The sequence below is a fragment of the Aulonocara stuartgranti genome (assembly GCF_965226115.1).
Source record: "Aulonocara stuartgranti genome assembly, chromosome: 11".
Classification (NCBI taxonomy): Eukaryota; Metazoa; Chordata; class Actinopteri; order Cichliformes; family Cichlidae; genus Aulonocara; species Aulonocara stuartgranti.
The window spans coordinates 29,074,028-29,093,503 of record NC_138947.1 but is presented as its reverse complement, the minus strand read 5'-3'; the positions used below and the strand labels follow the sequence as shown (position 1 = coordinate 29,093,503).

The 19,476-nt window shown below is 41.0% G+C and overlaps 2 protein-coding genes across 4 annotated transcripts in view; one reads left to right on the top strand and one right to left on the bottom strand.

Moving 5' to 3' along the window:
• Positions 1–19,476, bottom strand: part of eny2 (ENY2 transcription and export complex 2 subunit) — a 133,672-nt gene that overhangs the window by 79,514 nt on the left and 34,682 nt on the right. The gene's annotated exons all lie outside the window — the stretch shown is intronic.
• tmem74 (transmembrane protein 74) lies at positions 11,759–15,461 on the top strand. The gene is made up of 2 exons (XM_082552467.1): positions 11,759–11,942; positions 12,583–15,461. Exon 2 carries the CDS (start codon positions 12,650–12,652, stop codon positions 13,493–13,495), a length of 846 nt encoding a protein of 281 aa, XP_082408593.1. The 5' UTR covers positions 11,759–11,942; positions 12,583–12,649; the 3' UTR covers positions 13,496–15,461.

Here is a 19,476-nt window from a genome sequence, read left to right as displayed (position 1 = left end):
GGGCAAAAAAAATTTGTAATTACTCCCCTGAAGAACACATCCAGGCCTACAAGCTTGCATTTAACGAATATTGATTCTAGTAATGTGCAAGATCATGCTCGCTGTGATGTAGCTGCATTCTGCTGACTGCGTACCAAATCATCATTAGTCAGGCATGTGTGAATCAAATCTGATCATTGTTTTTGTTTTCTGTTGTAGGTATTTCAGGATCATAACTGGGAGATTATTTATTTATCACTGAAGTGGAAATGTTACTGTCAGTCCCTTTCTTATTTGCAACAACGGTTTGACATTTTAGAGAATTTGATTTCTGATGCAAAGAATGAGCTGGTGGCCATGGGAGAGAGAGTCTGAAGATAGCCATCCAACTACAACAACAATCCTCTCACGATCATAACATCATATTAGACACAAACAATAACAATAACTCATTGCCAAACAAAATCTTAAACTATCCCTTCAAGTAAAAGCAGGCTAATGATGTTTGTTTTCTTTACTGCACAATGTCATAACAGTGTGAAGTTCATGTTCATCAGCTCTGTGCATCATATGATCATGTGATCATGATTCACATTCACTCAAAAATAAATCTAAGTCAAAGAGTTTTTCTCTGAAAATACCATAAAGGCATAAATAGAAATAAACATTGTTCAGTACTTGAACAAACTGTACTTTTCACAGCTAACCAGTTCATAACTTTCACCTATGTCCTGATGCTGTTTCCAACTCTCACCATCATTTATTGTGGGTCTGCAATGCCACCTGGTGGTTAAAGTGTGCTACTGCCTTTAAATGAACAAGATGAGCTAAGCTGCCAGAAATGTGTGATGACTGACTATTAACTAAAGATAAGAGAGATCTATGCACATGTACTTAGGGTCTGTGAGTGCATTTTGGATGCTTGAAAGTGTGAGCAAGTGGCTGCTATCTAGTTTTGTATTATTTGTTTGTTTTTTTAAAAGAAGTTCAAAGGCCTAATGTTGTTTGAATTTGATATCTATTCAGTTTTTGTGCTATAGAGTCCTTTAACAGTTTCCTTTGGGTTACATAGAAATGCTTTTCTTTCCTTTGTCTCCATAATTCATATTTATGAAACGCATCCCTTCAGTGTTTCTTTGGGTTGATGTTTCACCTCCAGGAATAGCTGTTGCTGAAAGATTACAGGACACAAAACAAATCGTGATGGAGAGCCAGCCATCTGATGCTGTGAAAGGGGTCTCTCTATCTACTTTTGCCCAGGAGGTAAAAGAACTGTTATGCGAGTGGCTACGGATATCTGAATATCTTATCACTGGGCACATTCGCAAATTCACATCAATCGCTTCTGTGTTAATGCAATCCATTATTCATGTGCTGCAGCTTTTAAGAAAGAGGTCCTTTTGTTCCAACTCGAAAATTCAAGGTAAACTTGAGAAGCAAAAATCGGTACTGATGGTAGTGGTGCCAGTAGACTACTCAGTGCTTGGCTCACTGTATTCACCAAATATAAATGAGTTCTTTGGCTCAAACACAAGGCTTTCCCATTTGCCCGATGAATAAAACTCATTCAATTTTCTCAAAAATGTTTGCCTTGCCCATACTAAATAGCAATTGTGACTTTGCCTGCACACAGAGATCCCAGAGCTTAACTGACGTTGACTATGTATTTGTTAAAAGAAATATGCGATCCGGACGCTAAAACATGCGGTTTGTTGTGTTTTAATTAGGCCACAGCATAATAGCTGTGAGAGATAATCAGTGTCGCAGATGGAGACACAGAGGCAGAAGACAGGAGAGACCATTATCATCAAGAGCACTGAGAGCTTTATAATGCAAAAGCAGCTGTGGCGTGAAGGGATAACATCGCATTAATTATGATAAAGAGACGATAAAGAGAAGAGGGGTCGATGAAATGGTGGATTTAATGAATTATCTGAGTTGCCTTTCTTAATTACAAAGGCTGTTTGTGTGTGTGTGTGTGTGTGTGTGTGTGTGTGTATGAAGGCTAATCTTTGCATGTAGTATAAATCTTTGCCTACACACACACACAAACACATACAAGCCAGTAGGAAAGCCATTATTATCCTTCCATTATCCCACAGTGTCTGTCTTGAAACCAGACACACCGCGTCATTTAAGAAAGTCACTGCAAATTTACTTTAAGGTCTAAAGTGCTAAATAATTTATAACAGTGTCTGCTGCCACCACTACATCGAGTATTCAAAATAAAATAAAAAAATATCCCAACTAACCCAGTCGGCCTTCCACTTAATTCCCTCGTCACCCCGCTGTCTGCCAGCACTCTCCTCTCTGGAAGGCCTTTTAAGAGCTGCTCGAGGGTTTGCGTGCCAGATTTCCCAAACAAACTCTTGTGTACACCTGCTTATTAATAATCTACTGTTCCCTGCCATGTGGCACACTTCATCATAAGAGACCTTAGCATGACCTCTAGCTGCAGGAAGCATATGGTACTCATGGCTTAGTTTGACCTACAACTTGACTGTACTTGTTATTTTCAAGCTGTGAGGCAGCTCCTAAAATCACCCACAATAACTGAGAAGATTTTCCTGCCATTTATATTTGAAATGTGTGGACATGGCCTGAAAGAGCTCTTCCTAAACTGGTTACTAAATGTACGTGGACATTGAAACCAGTGATTTACTGAATGGGGTTGAAATACAAGAAAGAAAACAAAAAGTATGAACATTTTTTCAAACTTATGTCTTTCCTCTGTCATGGGTGAATTGTATTTCTGTCCACTGTTTCAGAAAATGTATTGGGAATCTTTCAAGGTTGTTATTGCAGCACCTTTAAAACCTACAAGCGCGGATCCAAAAAAAAAGCCACTAACCAGAAGGTCGGTGGTTCGATCCCAGGCTTCCTCCTGGCTGCATGCCAAATATCCTTGGGCAAGATACTAACCCCATGTTTGCCTACTGGTGGTGGTCAGAGGGCCTGGTGGCGTCAGTGTCCGGCAGCCTCGCCTCTGTCAGTGCGCCCTAGGCTACAACGTAGCTTACCATTGCCAGTGTGTGAATGACTGAATGTAGTGTAAAGCGCTTTGGGGTCCTTAAGGACTAGAAAAGCGCTATACAAATGCAGGCCATTTACCACCCTTTTCTTTTGTACAGCTGACTCACATCAGCAGTTAAAGGTATTTAAGGCCAGAGAAAAGTGAGCTCTGGTGCCAGAGAGTCATGTTGGTGGTTGCAGCTAGTGAGCTGTGTTCGGTGATGGTTTACTCCTGCTCTGTGGAGAGGAGTGTTTCTTGACTAAACTTTTTTTAACTTACTTTTCAGTTTACTGACCGATGCCTGAGTCTTTGTTTGTTTCTTCAAATGGTGATAGCGGCTTGCCCGTCTCTTTTAGCTGAGTTATTAATAGAAACTTTAATAAAACTCTTTTATTTAACCCTTTTGCCTCCCTGTCTCCTTTTTCCGACCTGGACACTTTTTGTTGCTTTCCCACATCGCCTGGACCCACTTGGCCATGTTTACCACTATGCAGCATCCCTTCGTTTTTAAACAACAGACCCTAAACATCTGGGAAATGAGGACACCAGCTGCTGGAATTTTGGGAGAGATATCTTGTCCCAGTCTTTCGTTGATATCAGATTCTCATTTGCCAACACTCCTGTGTCTTCTTTGTCATATTTTGCATTTTTCATGATTTATCAAATGTTTCCAACTGATGAAAGGTGTCGCCTGCAGCCAGGTCAGCTCAGCACCCGAGTCATCCACTACTAAGCCATGTTAGCAGTCTTGCTGAAATGTGCAAAGCCTTCTCTGAAAAAGCTGTAATCTGGATGAGAACGTGTTGCTTTAAAACCTGTAGATACCTTTCTATATGTACAAGCTGCCAGTTCCATACACACTGATGCACCTCCATGCCATCAGAGATGCAGACTTTGGAATTGAGAGCCGATAACAAGGCAAACATGTGGATAAACATGCATGCCACACTGATTTTTGATGCTGCAGGTATTTATCAAAGTCAAAGGAAAAACCTATGACCCATCCGGCTGTGGACAGCAAACATGCCATCAGTAGGTCTACTTACGGTTTTTTTTTTTTTTAAATCTAATTACATTCACTGACACAACAGTATTGCTACATTCATGCATGAATGGAAGACACTTCAGTTCTGTGTGAGTCACATTAAGCTGCAGTATATGATGGTCAATCTTTATGCAAAAATGTGATTAAATAACTGAAAAACTGCTCAGCATACTGCAAAAATGTAACTTACTGCATGTGATACGTGGATTACTTGAATATGTCTTGCATTGGGAAACTAGTCTTCCCCTCTATCAGATGCATCAACTCAACTTCTGTAACATTAATATAACAGTAAAAGCCCAGACATATGTGTGATCCTACGGTGAGATGACTCAGTGATAAGCTACAGGTTGGATTCATTGTCTTAGCACTTTGCTCAACGCTGTGAGACGTCCACCTGCAGCAATTACTAGTTGAGTGAAATACTCTCCCACTAGTGACGTCAGGTGCAGATGATTAAAGACATCCTTTTCTGTGAGTGTTAAATAATGGTGCAATTTGCAGAAGATTGTCTGCTGCAGAACCATATTGTGTGATTCATATACCGTAATATTCCCCGCCTCAGTATTTGCTCATTGATCTTTATTGTTCTCATGCATTCATGGGGCGATGAATCTACAAAAGAATATAAAATAATATACAATCGATGAGGGGAAAAAGTTCACAAATAAGTGCAGATAAACATCCATATTCCTTGTATGTAAATATGTTTTTTATGAGCAACGGCTCACTGAGCTGTATCGCTCTTACAGTTCAAGCTGTCTCCACGAACAGTCAGTGAACATTCAGTGACAGACACATACCAAAAAGTAGAAATCATAACACAGTAAAGCATGTTGAATATTGTGGTTTTACAGATTACAGCTACTGATGACCAGCCTGACCACAATTTTGAAGCCACAGCCGGGAGGGATCAGTTCAACCAGCCCTGCACATTCCAGGGCATGATGAGAGTGCTGACCAAGTGTCACAGTATCAACGCCTGCCTGCAGGACGAGTGTGTCACCCACATCAGATGTCGGGTAGCTCAGATAATGGAGCGACTCGTCATCTCCAAGAGCTATGGTCTGAACAAGAACTGCACTAAACAGGTCAGCGGAGGTGTGCTGAAGGGCCTGCAGAATATGTTCAATATGACAGAATACATTAGTGATTTTTGACTCTAGGAGCCGGAGTTTAGGGGCCCAATTCAGCGGTGTGACCAGCTTGTCTGATTATTAAATAGTGCAAGATTCTAATAAACTTAAAGATTGAATTGTAGGACGTTTGTAAGATCTTAGTTGCCGGATAGCTTTAGGCTGTAAATATACTTGTACTGCAAAGAACATGTTAGTTTCTGATTCTAAGGACAACAGATTAGAAAACGAAAGATGTTGTTTAGGATCGCGTGATCTGCATTTTTACATGGTTGAGAGAGGACACTGTAATTTAAAGACGACTTTGAGTTAAATACAATAAATACTGGAGTTTTACTTTAAGTGTAGGTCATACATTTATAGGAAAGTTCTGCTTTCTTTAACTTTTTTCAGAAGTTTCATTCAACAGTTATAAATCAGCCAACCAATTTCAAAACGGTAATTTCATCTATGCCAAATCTGTTTTATGCTGCTCTACTCATTACCCCCTGGGATTTTATAAAGCATGGCTGTATGAAAGATAAGCTTAAAGGCTCTCAGCTCTAGCAGATCCCCCATGAGAGGGGAAAACATGTCTTCCACAGGATGTGGGATAGAGGGGGCCACTTGACTCTGAGAGCAGACACCTGCAAGTCCCTCTAGGTTTCCAGGAAAACTGTCTTTGCTTGAGGCTGGGGCAGCCCTCCAGTCCTCCAGGCCTTGCTGATATGAGAACAGAGACTTCAATGCCTTTCTCTGCACTTACAGGAACAAAGTTTTCACTGCAGGCAGTGGGAGTGTGTTGCTGTCCTTGCTAATTTACTGGCAAATCCTCATGCAGTTAAAGAAAGTGTATTGAGCTTAAGAAATTCAGGACTTATAATCTACCTTAATAATCCATATCTCCAGATCTTTCTTCAGCTTATACTTCAGTTATCCATCAGACTGAGAAGCAGTGTGACAAGTGCTTGATCACACATGTAACCATGATGCCTCATGCTGACTTGCTGTCTAAACCGAGTTGGGGTTTTTTATTACCAGTATTCACTGGTAACCAAAACAATGAACAACATCAACACTTAAACAGAAAACTTTATAACTACAGACAACCCTAAATCTCACATCAGACACACTACAGGAGCTTTCATGAAACACAAGTCCTTATCAGAGTACAATAGCTTAAAACAGGAATAACTAAATCAGACATACTTCTCCGGTGAATTATATTATACATACTATTTGGAATATTTGGAATATGGGAGAAAAGTTGATTAAAAATGATGCAAATTAGTCAATTTTGTAATGTTACAGAGCTCTGTGTGTGTACTGCTGAGCGAAACACAGACAGGCTCTCGTGCTCTCTGCAGTTTTCATTATGGGACGCTGTCTCTATAGAAACTTTGTATTTAGATAAATGTTTTTAATAAATGTTTTGATCACTCTGATCACTGTAAAAGGATCTTGTGTTGGGCAACTATCCTCGACTCCCCAAGTTAACCTCTGTTTTGTTAGATAAGAAATAGTAGCAAAGCTTACCAGAATTTTTTTCAGGGTGAGGACTCAGTGAAGAGCAGTAGGATGGGGCCAAAGATTTGGTGCAGCGCTCACAGCTGTGAGAAGTTCACCTGCACCAACAGTCGTTCTGCTAACAACTCCATCTGACAAAAACACACAGAAACACCTTCAAATACATATGCAGAAAGGCTAGAGCTAGTGGGAGAAGACACATTTATTTTTTTGGTTTTGTTTTGATTATTTTGCCTCTGTGCATCATCAGAGATGATTTTAAACGAAACAATTAGGATGTGATTGAAGTGCAGACTTTCAGCTTTAATTCAAAGGGTTTAACAAAAGTATTATATTAGCTCAGATTTTCAGAAGCTCAAAAGTAATTGACGAATTCACTGGAAAAAGTTTCATGACCAAGATGATGATGAAAAAGAAGTAGTCTGAGATTCAACCTAATGTCTATTAAGAATGAATCTACTCATGCTTAACCAGGGATAGCCCTAGCCCAAGTTACCCCTTTGCTGGTAGAATAAATTCCTGGTGGTATTGAACTTTCCATTGGATATCATGTGCAGAAAAAGTAAAACAAAAGATAAACCATGAAGTAAGGAGCGCTCATATCCCAGCAGAGAGCTGAGCATTTTGGTTTTCCAGTTCTTGTGATTCCGACCATTGAATCTGTTTTGAACTCTGGGAACAAACTCCTGTGATCTCACCTCCATAAACTGCACTAACTTCTCCTCTGTTCACAGTTTCTACATCTTTACTGTGCTTTTTCTTTCTTTTTTAGTATTATGTAGTAATACCAAAAACAAAAAATACTCAACTGCTGGTCAACATACAGCACTCATATTATTTCTTACAGTTAAGAGTAAAGAAGTACTACCATCATACAATAAAGCTAACAAATAAAAATGAACTTTACTCAGAAAAGGTAAAACATTTGTCAAACAGCTGAACGCTTCCCCATCACAAATGATTGCATGTTGAGCCAAACTGCTGTGCCCCACGGTAACACTCGAGCAGTTCAGTGGAAATAATTTAATGAGGGTGCATCAAATTAATAATATGTTTTTGTCCAGATGGCTAGAGCTAAAATACCCAGTTTGTTAGTCTTGACATTATATTTCCATAATCAGAACCATCTCTAAACATTTTATAGTTTTAACAATTTCTTTATACGACTGTGACTGTCACTGTTCCAAGACAACATCAGCCACAACACAAGTTACATTTATGGAAAATATTTAAAGTCAAACAAAGCAGGAAAAATTTTCAGCCTGCAAAAGTAATTTATAAGGCAATCTTCTTTCCATCATTATTTGTGAGAAAGCCTACTTTTTTTTAAAGCATGCTAAAGCTAGCAAGCTAATGCTAGCAAATTGCTTTGTTTCACATATTTTATATGCACTTAATGGAGACTATATTATCGGTACACCTTAGTCAAAGCAATGCTGGAAATCAGAACATGGGCACACTGTGATCACAGAGAGATGAACATGGTCAGTAACAAAACTCAGGTAAGCTCCGGCATTTAAACAATGCTTAGATGGCACCAAGAGACCCAAAATGTGCCAAGAAAATATTTCCCACAACATTACACCACCAACAGCAATCTAAACTGTTGATACAAGGCAAGATGTTTCCATACTTTCGTGCTCTTTACACCAAATTCTGACCCTACCATCACCAGAAATCAAGGCACATCAGACCAGTCCACTGTCATCCCATTTCTGTTCAATATGTTCTTCTGCTGCTATGACTTGTCTGCTTCAAGGTTTGAAATGTTGTGTTTTGTACTGGGAAATTCCCAGTAGATCAACAGTTTTTGAAATACTTAGTCCAGTCCATCTGGCAGCTTTCTTTCCTATTCTGATGTTTACTTTGAACTTCAACAAGTCATCTTGTCTGAGCGTCTAAATGCGCTGATTTGCTGTCACGTGATTGGCTGAGAAGATATATGCATTAAAAAGCAGCTGAAGTGGTGGGCCTTGCTCACAGCTCTCTCATACAAGATCCTAAATAATCAGACTTCATCTTTTCTTAAAGACCTCATTGTACCATATCACCCAAATAGAGCACTTCTTTGTCAGTCTGCAGGCTTGTGGTTCCTAGGATATTTAGAAGTGGAATGAGAGGCAGAGCCTTCGGCTCAGGCACCTCTTCTGTGGAACCAGCTCCATGTTTGGATTTAGGAGAGGAGCACCCTGTCTGTTTTTAAGATTAGGCTTAAAACTTTGTTTTATAGCTAGGGCTGGATCAGGTAACCCTGAACCCTCCCTTAGGGAGCAATAGGTTTAGACTGCTGGGGGCTTCCTATGATGCACTATTTCTTCTTTACTCACCTTTTCCACTCCCTGTGTGTTTATGTACCACTCTGCATTTAATCATTAGTTAATATAATTTTCTGTCTCTCTTCCACACAGTGTCTTCTTCTCCTCACCCCCAACCGGTCACAGCAGATGGCTGCCCCTCACTGCGCCTGGTTCTGCCAGACGTTTCTTACTTTCAACAGTTTTTTAAGAGTTTTTCCTTTCCATTGTCACCAAGTTCTTGCTCATAGGGGGTCATCTGATTGCTGGGGTTTTCTCTGTTTTCTCTGTATTATTGCATGGTAATAACCTTACAGTATAAAACGCCTTGTGGCAGAGGATGTTGTGATTTGGAGCTGTATAAATAGTATCTTATTGAATTGAATCAAGTGGTGTGTAAAGGTGAGTGTATTAGACTGATTGAATCTAATCATTTAATTATTATTTGGAATCTCATTTGGCTGAACATTTCTTGAAGAGTATGCCCGAGCTCAGCCCTGGACAACTCCTGATGACATGTACTGTGTTGGAGCGTAAACTACAAAAGCTGCACTACAGCCTATATCATTATACAGCAATAAATGATTTCTCTTTAGGAACGTGTTTGTTTTTTAGTCTGTTTTAACTTCATTATGCAGAACGTTGTTAGATTAAACCTGCAAGAAGGTACAAAGACCCTCTGGGCATTTTTTCTGGTAGCAGCTTATTTCACATCTCATGCGATTTTGTTAACTATGTTGCTTTGCAGTCTGCTGCTCCTGGACACTAAATAACTCCAGGAGCTCCCGGAGCAGCTGCAAGTAAGGTGAACTCAGTTATTTTCTCATTCATGAATTCATTTCATAATTCACACACCCACATGTGTCTAGCTCTTCTTGTCCCTCTTGCTGCCCCCTCTATCCCAACCATGACATCCACTACTGACTAAAGGAAAAGAACATCCATCTTTCATAGTCTTTACTCTTGTGTGCGGGTCTGTGCCTTTGGTAGAAGAGGCTACAAGGATATATGGATATGCACCCTTTAGGAGCACTGAATCCCCTGCTGCCCCTCCTCTTGCAGGCGTGATGTCCTTGCCAGCAGGAAAAGTGGTGCACTGTTGCAGACAGATAGCATCTCATGTTGGCTGGTGTTACAGATTTCAGCTTGCTGCCTCTGATTCTCTGCACAGGACTGGCTCTGACTACCATTATGATAAACCATTATGATCTATCAGTCAGTGACCTGGGAGGATTTGTGCTTCACATCCCTCTGAAAACTAATTTCTGGAACAAAAAGGGTAAAGTAAATCTTTGCCTCTTCCTGCCATTCTTTCTCCCCCCCTCCCACTCCTGTCCCTTTCTCCTTACTCATCTGTTAAATGGAAGTCTTGTTGGGAAATGAGCCAAAGCGATTCACCCAGCCACCAGGACCCAAGGAAAATGTGGCAACTATATTTATAGCTGCTGTCTGCTTGCACCAAATAAGGTGGAACAGTCAGCAAATTAATATATGTTTTAAAATAGGATTAGGCACTTAAACAGTTGCTGGTAGTTCGTACTTAGCATTTCGTTTACAAAGTGACACTCTCAAAGAGTCATTTGATTAATATGAATCCTTGAGTATGGTACCAAGACGAGTACGTGGAAGATGTAGAATGAATGACATAAACCTTTCAAAACATTTACATAGGGTCACAGATCAGAGGACCTATTATATGTCTAGATTAAACATGGATTAGGAGCGCTTTGAAATAGTGACCAGTAATCTTCTGAGAGAGCTCAAAAGAACAGATGGATATACAAAACACAGCTGGATAGCTTTTTCTGGCATGATGATGCCATTAATTGACATACAGAAGAGATTACTCTATGTTTGTCTATGATCTTCAGTTGTGTGGCTACAGAAATATTAAAATGCTGTACTGTATTTTTCCTGTAGAGTAGGCTACATGGGATCTAGAGTGACCAGGTGCCCCACCTTATGTGGGACTCTACAGCATTTTATTCCCCCTCTTTCCATCCCACATTTCGCCTGCCACTAGTTTAAAAAAGTCAACACATGAAATGTGTGGTTTAAAAAGAGATGTCCTGGCAAAAGGATGCATCACTGCTGGAAAGCAAAGATGATTAGCAGACAGAACATCAGCTGAAATATCACTAGAGCCTTATTGCCAAAGCAAAGCAAACAGAAAAAACTTTTGTTTTTATATAAATCATTAGTGGTCACCCACAACATTAAAAGCACTGGCAGGTGACATGAATGACATCAATCATTGTTACAAAACAGTAACACTTTGAAAAGTCTGACCCTCCCAGCCTTTGTTTGCAGAACAGTTATACACACATCACAGCAAAGGCTATTTCCAAAGACAGCAGCTCCCCTCAGCAGAACAACAACAAGAAGCCCAGAGTACTGACCCAGTGCCCAGACCTATCCCAGTAAGCCGAGGAGTCCCCACTGTAAACTAATTTAATTCCCTTATCTCTACTGCATTAGCATCTCTGTATGAATTGTCTCTGTGGGGGTTTAACATTGCCTTCATAGAGACCTTGGGAATCTTTCCTAAACTCCTAATTTCACCAAGAGACTTTTCTTTTTCAATTTGTTGATGGCATTTGAGCTTATACATTATTTACGATATTTCCAAGTATAGTGCGCTTTACAACTATTAACTGGCATTTCGGTGCCATTCATAAGGATTTCCCTCAGCCCTTCAAGTCTTGGTTTCTGTTGACGGACAGCGATCGCAATCGACTCACAGATAGCAGCGCTCCTTTCAGCGCCACATCGTGGGCGTCGCAGGCTGTGTGTGTGTGGGAGGGACTAAGGGGAGAGCTCCCCTCAGTGCAGCCGGTCTGCCAAAGCACTGAGCAAGCTCAGAATATATTCAAAGCATATCTACCGATAAGGCTTTTTTTGTCTGCCTCCGTTGTGTGGTATCATCCGCTGTGACGGAGAGAAGTCGAAAGGGATGCTTAAGTAACGCGGTGAGTTTATTTCTGTTTATTAATGCAGCTTGAGGAGGATTGAGGGTTTTTTTGTGTGTGTTTTTTTTAGTCAGGGATTAGAAAAAATATGCATCGCTGGTCCAACCCTTATGCAGAGGAGCATCTCATATCTTACGCTGAATCCAAATTAAGTGTGCAGGACGATTAGGGTATATCTTAGTGGTGCTTTTATTTAAAGCTACTGATGCTTTTTTACTGTAAGTATATGCACTCGGGCTGATAGTGGTTATGAATCTCTCTGCTTGCAGGGATTAGTTATAGCTCAGTTTCACAAAGGTGTTTATGGATCAAGCACTGTATATTTTAAAACAGAATTAAAATAGATAGCTTAATCTCGATTTGTACGTTTTGCTTACCTAATTGGATTAAGAGTCATTTGGCTAAGCACTGGCATATAAGCGCCTTTTAAGGTCCATTCTTAAACCATCTCATCAACTTTAAAGTGGTTTTTTCGTCAGCATTACTCTATTTTAACTATATGTGTATTCTTCATTTTACGCACAAGTTTTAGCGCATTCGTGAATTATGAAATATGAGAAAAAGAAGAATGCTATCTACAATGACACGAATCTCATTTATAAGCACCGTTAAACTTAGACGTGGTGTGTGTTCTTAATAGGGATGCTGTGGAGTGAAAACATCGTGGGAGGAAGGCTCAGAGTGAACCAGCGGGTGGTGAAACACGAATGGCTTCCCCAGAGCTGCTTCCCGCAAAGGAGGGAGGAAAACAGCCCGACATTTCCGACGCCCTTGACCGCGTTTCGGCCAAGCTGCATGCCCGCAAGTCGAGTGGATCAACAGGAGGAGCGATCCCGGGGGAGGGCGCCTGTAACCCGGTCCGCAGCTGCCATGGCCGGTGTCTTTCAACACCAAGGACAGCGCAGCGCAAGGCGGGCGCGGAGATTAAACTTGGTCACCTCGGTGAGGAAAAAATTCGAGTTTGTTGCGACGAGGAATTAGAGACATCTTTCACCTATATCGACGAGAATGTCAACCTGCGACTGGCCAGCCCGGAGTCTAGTTGCAAAAGTACTCACAGAGCCGTGCGCAACGGCGAGCCCTGCTCTGAGACTCTCCCCGAGTTTTCTTTTATGTCCGAGGATGATCTCTCCTTCGGGGAGGGCTCCGGGAATTCTATTGACTACGGCTTTATCAGTGCAGTCACGTTCCTGGTAACCGGGATCTCGTTGGTGATCATCTCCTACGCTGTACCCAGGGATGTGGTGGTGGACCGCGATAGCGTGTCGGCGAGAGAGATGGAGAAGCTGGAGATGGAAAGCGCCCGGATAGGTGCCCACCTGGATCGCTGCGTCATCGCGGGACTCTGCTTGCTCACGCTGGGCGGCGTGGTGCTCTCCACGCTGCTGATGATCTCCATGTGGAAGGGAGAGATGTATAGAAGAAAGGTCATCGCTTATTCCAAGCGTTCGGCCAAACTGTACGGCTCGATCAACCTGAAAACTAGATCCAGTCCCAGCCACTCATCCGGGCAGTATTCCTTAGAAGATGAAGTGGAGGAAACTATTACCTAAGCTGCTGCTCTGCATATAAAATAATTGTGATTAACTGGGATATAATACCATTCACATTGTCATTCTCTAACATATACTGTACTTATAATTTCAAACTGTAAGTTTGCAACATTTTTATCTAATAGTGTAGCAACAGATCAAGCCTCCAGTTACATTTCCACGTGGCAAAAAGAGTGAACAAGAAAAGCATCCAAAGCAGTTATTACCAGAAATCTATTATTTGGAATTAAATTATTCCCAAATGATCTTTTTATGACTAAACTATTAGAAAAAAAAGTGCAGGGAGAGCATTAAGAGCTTTGTGCCACAAACATTGTATTTATTTATTTATTTTTGGCTCAAGATACAATCCCTGAGAGCTTCCATTTATTACTAAGGTTATTCCGTTGGTTATTCATATATAATGCAAACACCAAAATTGCACATAGGCACATTTCAGGAAGTAGGGGGATGCTTGTGTCCCCAGAGCAGGAAAGTGGGAGTAAGACGGGATGTATCGTTGTCCCTGTTTACTGTCACATGGGCGAATAGGCTCAGCAGTCCACATGGTAATATCCAGTGACAGTCCCTCTCTGGTGCAGTGCTGAGGTAAGCCAGTAAGGCTGGCTTCATGCATCTAAGCCAAAGCTGCACATTGATTTGATAGTTATGACAAATTTGACTGCAGTTGACAGCCATCACATCCACTCTGCACCTTCCTCTGCTCTCTGTTGATCTGCCCTGCTCCTCTTTCTCAGCTTCTTGCCTCACCTTCTCGCTGCCACAGCAGACTTCCCCTCCCCCTGCAGACCTTCAGCATATTTTAGACTTACACGCCTGCGGGAGGGGTCCCAAAAGACCACAACCCAAGTGCCTGTTACGTTTCAAGGTTGAGCAAGCCTGTGCTTACCAGTCTCTTTCCATCTTCTGCTACCTGAGGATGGACTTAAGAACAGCTAATCACAGATGAAAGCGCTGCCCTATTTCCCAAACGGAAAGCTGTCGCTACTTCAAAGAGCTAATTACCTCTCTTAAGTGATGTCTCACTCTTTTTTAAAAGGTTATGTTTGATGTTATCACACTGATTTGCTGAGTTAAAAAAGAGAGAGAGAAAAGAAATGCAGGTGAGCACATAGAGCTTAGGAAAAGAGGTTTATCCTGTGCAGACTTGCTAAAAATGTTAATGCTCTAGTGACCTGACAAGGTGAAGACCTGCTTCTGTCTCTTGGTTAAGGAGGAATTCACTTTGGTCTAGGCTTAGTCTGAGTTAAAATAACCTTATGTTTCTCCTTGATGGTTTTTAATGCAGGCTGAAAAAAAACCTATTAAAAATCTCACACAATTGTCTTTAAAAAAAAAAGTCATTTTTTGCACTTAAGGCTCATAAATCATGCATGAAGCGCTAATTCTTATTTGCATATATTCTTATGAACAGCCAAATGTTGCATTCTGCAAGACGAGTTCAAGTGACTCTTACTGTTACCTTAGTTTCTTGTCCTTTCTTTTCTCGGGCTGTGTGACCCTATTTCAAGGCTTACATTCAAAACGACATGAGTCAGCCTCTATTAATGAGATGCGGAGGCTTATTAGTCGATGGTAAACAGCTCGGGGCTGTTGCTGTGCTTTTGTTCGGTTGTATTGCTTCTATATACTGTCAGAGCATATACATGCATTCTGAATGACATTCAGTTGATGGAAGATGGGAGATGATGGAAAAATGGCCTGAGATGGTAAGATTAAGCAAAAGACATTTATGTATGAGCCCGGATTTTGTCAACAATGGACTAATGCAAGTTTTTGTTATTAGAGCATTTAATTTCCTGTGTGTACATCCCTGAAGAGCAACCATTACATTTCAAAATTGCAATAAAACACTAAATGCAGACATTTCCAGGAAAGGTAATAAAAATTAATGATCCAAATAAGGCAAATTGTCCTGTTCTCTTCATAGGAGCTGTAAATCTTAATCATATTTCAATGAGAGGGCTTTCCTGGTCTCGTTGGCTGAGGAGGTGAAGTGCAACATCCAAGTTGGGTTGCTAGATTCTCATTTCTTCCCACTTCCTCTTTCTTTCACACTCCCCAGTAATTCCACATAAAATGAAACCTGTTCATCACTGATAGGTCAACACCAACGGAGCCACTGCCAAAAATTCTGAATGATACTATTGAGCAATTGGATCAAAATCCAGAAATATAACACTGCACTGCCTTTAATTTACAAATGTTGCAACATCTGTGACAATGTCACTCTTGTAACACACAGAAGGCCATAAATCCCAGAGGGGGGCACACATCAAACTCACATCAAAGAGCATCATGTGTGGTATATAATGCATTATGCTGTAGGTTTTCACATACTATTCTTTTCCTGCTCCCATTTTTCCTCTGTATCTCCCATTCTTCTTTCTGTCCTCCTCCTCACAGCCAACACCGGGCTTCCCCTCATACAGCCAACTAAATGTGTTCGGGGGATTTAATCAGGGGATTTGCTTGAAGCGACAGCATTTTACACGCCAAGCTCAAGTGTATTTCCAGAGGTTTCATGCATAAGCTCTTTATCCTTCAGCAGTGCACAGCTAAATCACCCTTATTGATATTTGGTTGACTTCTCCGTAAGTCGATCCTTTCGGGTAAGGCTGAGGTGCAGTCAAACTGCTGCCATCAGCTAATTTCCCAAAGGTGATATTACACTCCCCATCCTGTCATTGCTAAGACTACACGTATGTGTGTGAGTATGGGTGTATTTATATGAGTTGGCATAGGTGTTACATGTCACCTTTTCTAGATTAAAGAGTTGCTGACCTGAAAATTTCATTTCAAACTGTTTCTGTGGACACAGAGTCCAAAGATGGTCTACAGAGGTTTTAAATGCAGGCAGTGGATGAGAAAGCTATATTATGTATACATATATATTCGGTTATGTCTGTCCATCATCAAATGTTCTCCTTTAGATGTATTAGGATGTCATAGTGGAAATACATTTTACCAGTCTGAACTGCAGGGTCAAATTCATGCTGCACAACACCATAAAACATCGTAAATGTCAACAAAATGACAAGCATGCACCCGCTGCCTCGATGCCCCTTCTCTAGCTTCCAGTATTGGAGACTTTTCCATTGAAGACTGCTCTTTGGCCTCTCCACACATCAGATTCTCCACACAGAACGTGCACGAGAGGTCAGTTTTGTGTGCAAGTTTGAGCAATCAGAACACACCCACCGCACTGGAAGCGGACCAGAGGGCCACAAGGACAAGGGGAGATTAGCCAACTTTAAATTGGATATGATTTGGGATTTTTATGGGCAAAGTCACAGAACTTGGTGATCAAACTGCTAATTCCTAAAATGTTTAATTCTTCTTCAATTGTTGGCTGTGTAAATTTTTGGTGGTTTCTGTGTCTTTTAACGAAAAAACAGAAACAACTGGCTCTCATTGGTCATACATATTAGATACTGTACATTCATGGCTATCCTGTGTCTGCTCTCTGTCTATCAGTGGAGAGTGAGGCCCACAAAAAAAATTTCCATTCTGATTGATTGCTTTGGAGGAGAAAGCTAAAGCCAAACTCTTCGGGGATATGACTTCATTCTTGGTTCTTCCCTCCACCACCGTACTAAGACAGGATATTTTTAGTCAATATGCATATTGGATTTTTTGGAAAGCTCATTGTCCGCAAAGCTCACTGCTATGGATGCACTTAGCTGGGCTGTTTTACATTTAGACTCCAAGAACATCCTTGTTCAGGCTCATCCAAGCCCCTTCCCGCGGTTTCACTTTTAGATGACATCAAAGCTTTTGAAAAATACTTTTATGCTGCCTGTGTGTGTTTTTTCTTGAGCTAACTTTATTACCATATGGTCCCTCCTACTCAGTACTGTCTTGTCTTTCTTTCGCCTGTGCCATACCATTTTGTAAGCCTCAGCGGTTCAGCAGTTTCCTATGCTGTGTAGTAAGACTGAACAAAACCCTATTCTTACAAGAAAATACCACAACTACTGCTCCATGTCAAATCGATTTACGTCTCTGGTCAGCCGTGTTCTGCATGGCTGACACTGAAACAGTCCTCAGAATTGCTCTGTCACTCCCTCGCTGGCAAACCTCAGTGATGCCTCTTTAGCTGCCTCATCCCACAGTCGGCAATAAGGCTTGCCATAACCAGATACAAGAACGTCTGCAGGGCCATTTCCTGTGTTGTACTTGGCACCTTAAAATCACTTTCTCAGACGGATAAACTATCAGTGCTTTGGCTGCTATGGTGGATGAGAGAGGAAATGAGGTGATCGGTTAGATCAATCTTACAGTAAAACCACTCAGCCGCTGCAAGGAGGCAATGCAGGTTACATCTCTCTCCCTGTGTCTCTCTCAGCCTCTCTGATCATCCACTACAGTGAATTTTTAATGCGCTGTTTGCAATGGCAGAGGCTGTGCCCCTGCCAGTGATGTGGTTACACAGTGGCTGCTTTAACAATACCATTACCATGAGATTTGCATTGCGCTCAATGCCTCCTCAGCTTAGCAGATGCCTGTAATGCAGACGTATTGCACAACAAATCATAGGATTTGTTCACCTCTTGATCACCTCGCTGTTTAGCCCCTTCTGTTGTAAATCACACAGTACTGCTGGGATCTATTGATTTAATTTGTATCAAATTACTAATGTGGTTATTTGTCATGCATGGCCTCCATGTATGCTTGTTTCCCCCTATTATGCCTATGCATTTACCTCTAATTATAGAAAATAATGATTGCTTGCAAGTTTGCTGCAGTAAATTTTCTAGGTGGCGCAGAGTGTGTCCTTGAGAACAATTTCACCAAGCCAAGAAAGCGGTTTGTTTTTCTTCTACGACGTTGGAACAATGCAATGGAAATATTCAGCACATTTACATCTATACTGCCTCGAATGATTGTGTGTTTCTATTTTTTCAGCTGTGCTTTAAGCTAAATGCCAGTTCTAGCATGTGCACAGTTACTATGTATGCTGATGTGTAACTAGTATCGTGTTTATTATACTTATGATAGCATGCATTCTGCTTGGGTTAAACATAAAACGCAACTCAAGAAGATATGGAAATAGGATCTGGTGAGCATGTGTATGTGCATAAAATCAGTCTATCCCTAGAGCATAGTGACTAGTATCGCAAGAAAAAAAATCAGGAAGCTGACCTTTCAAGATCAAATCAGCAAGCTTGTTGTCTTTGCTTCTACTGACAGCAAAACTATTGCCATAAAAGCCTGCCAATATAATTACATTTCCATGTTTGGATGAAAACTGCAGCTTGCTGATACATCCACAGATGTTTAACTCAAAGAATAATACTGTTTCCACCTCCAGGAATAAATCCAGTCTCCTTGTGTTCATTTGTTCATTTGCAGTTTCAGCTCTTCCTACATGCCGCTTGAAAAACAGAAATCAGCATTATCTGGAATTCAGCAGCAGATAGAGGATAGACTCTGGAGGGAGTCAGCAGCAGTGTTTGGTCTGAGGCCCAGACCAAAAGCAGGCGATGCAAAGCTGACTGCAGCACTGCATTTCATTTTCCCTGCAGTGTTGTGTTACTGATTGGTATCAGTCTGCTGAGAGATGATACTGACTGGTGGAGGGAGGGAGGTTGTCGATAGGGTGAATACACCTTGAAATCTTAAAATAAGACCTCTTTTATTGATTATGTTGTGCAAAGTCGGTCATTTCAACAGCAAATAGATCGGGTCCAGAAAAAAAGAGAGAATCTAAATAATAAAAAGAGCTCCCTTTTTTTTCAAGAGGTATTCAGAGTCTTTACTTTAAGTGAATTTGCAATAACATAAATGTGAAGCTACAAATTTGTAAGTAAATATATTACATTAAAAACTAAAAAGCCTTATGTGAAAATGCCTTACTCTGGGTTAATTATGCATTACAAGCTTTCAAAGAATTATAAAACAAATATTGCATGAGTGGTAGCTTTCCAATGAATTGAGCCTTAGCTTGAATCCACAGCCAACAAGCTCTCCAAAGCTGA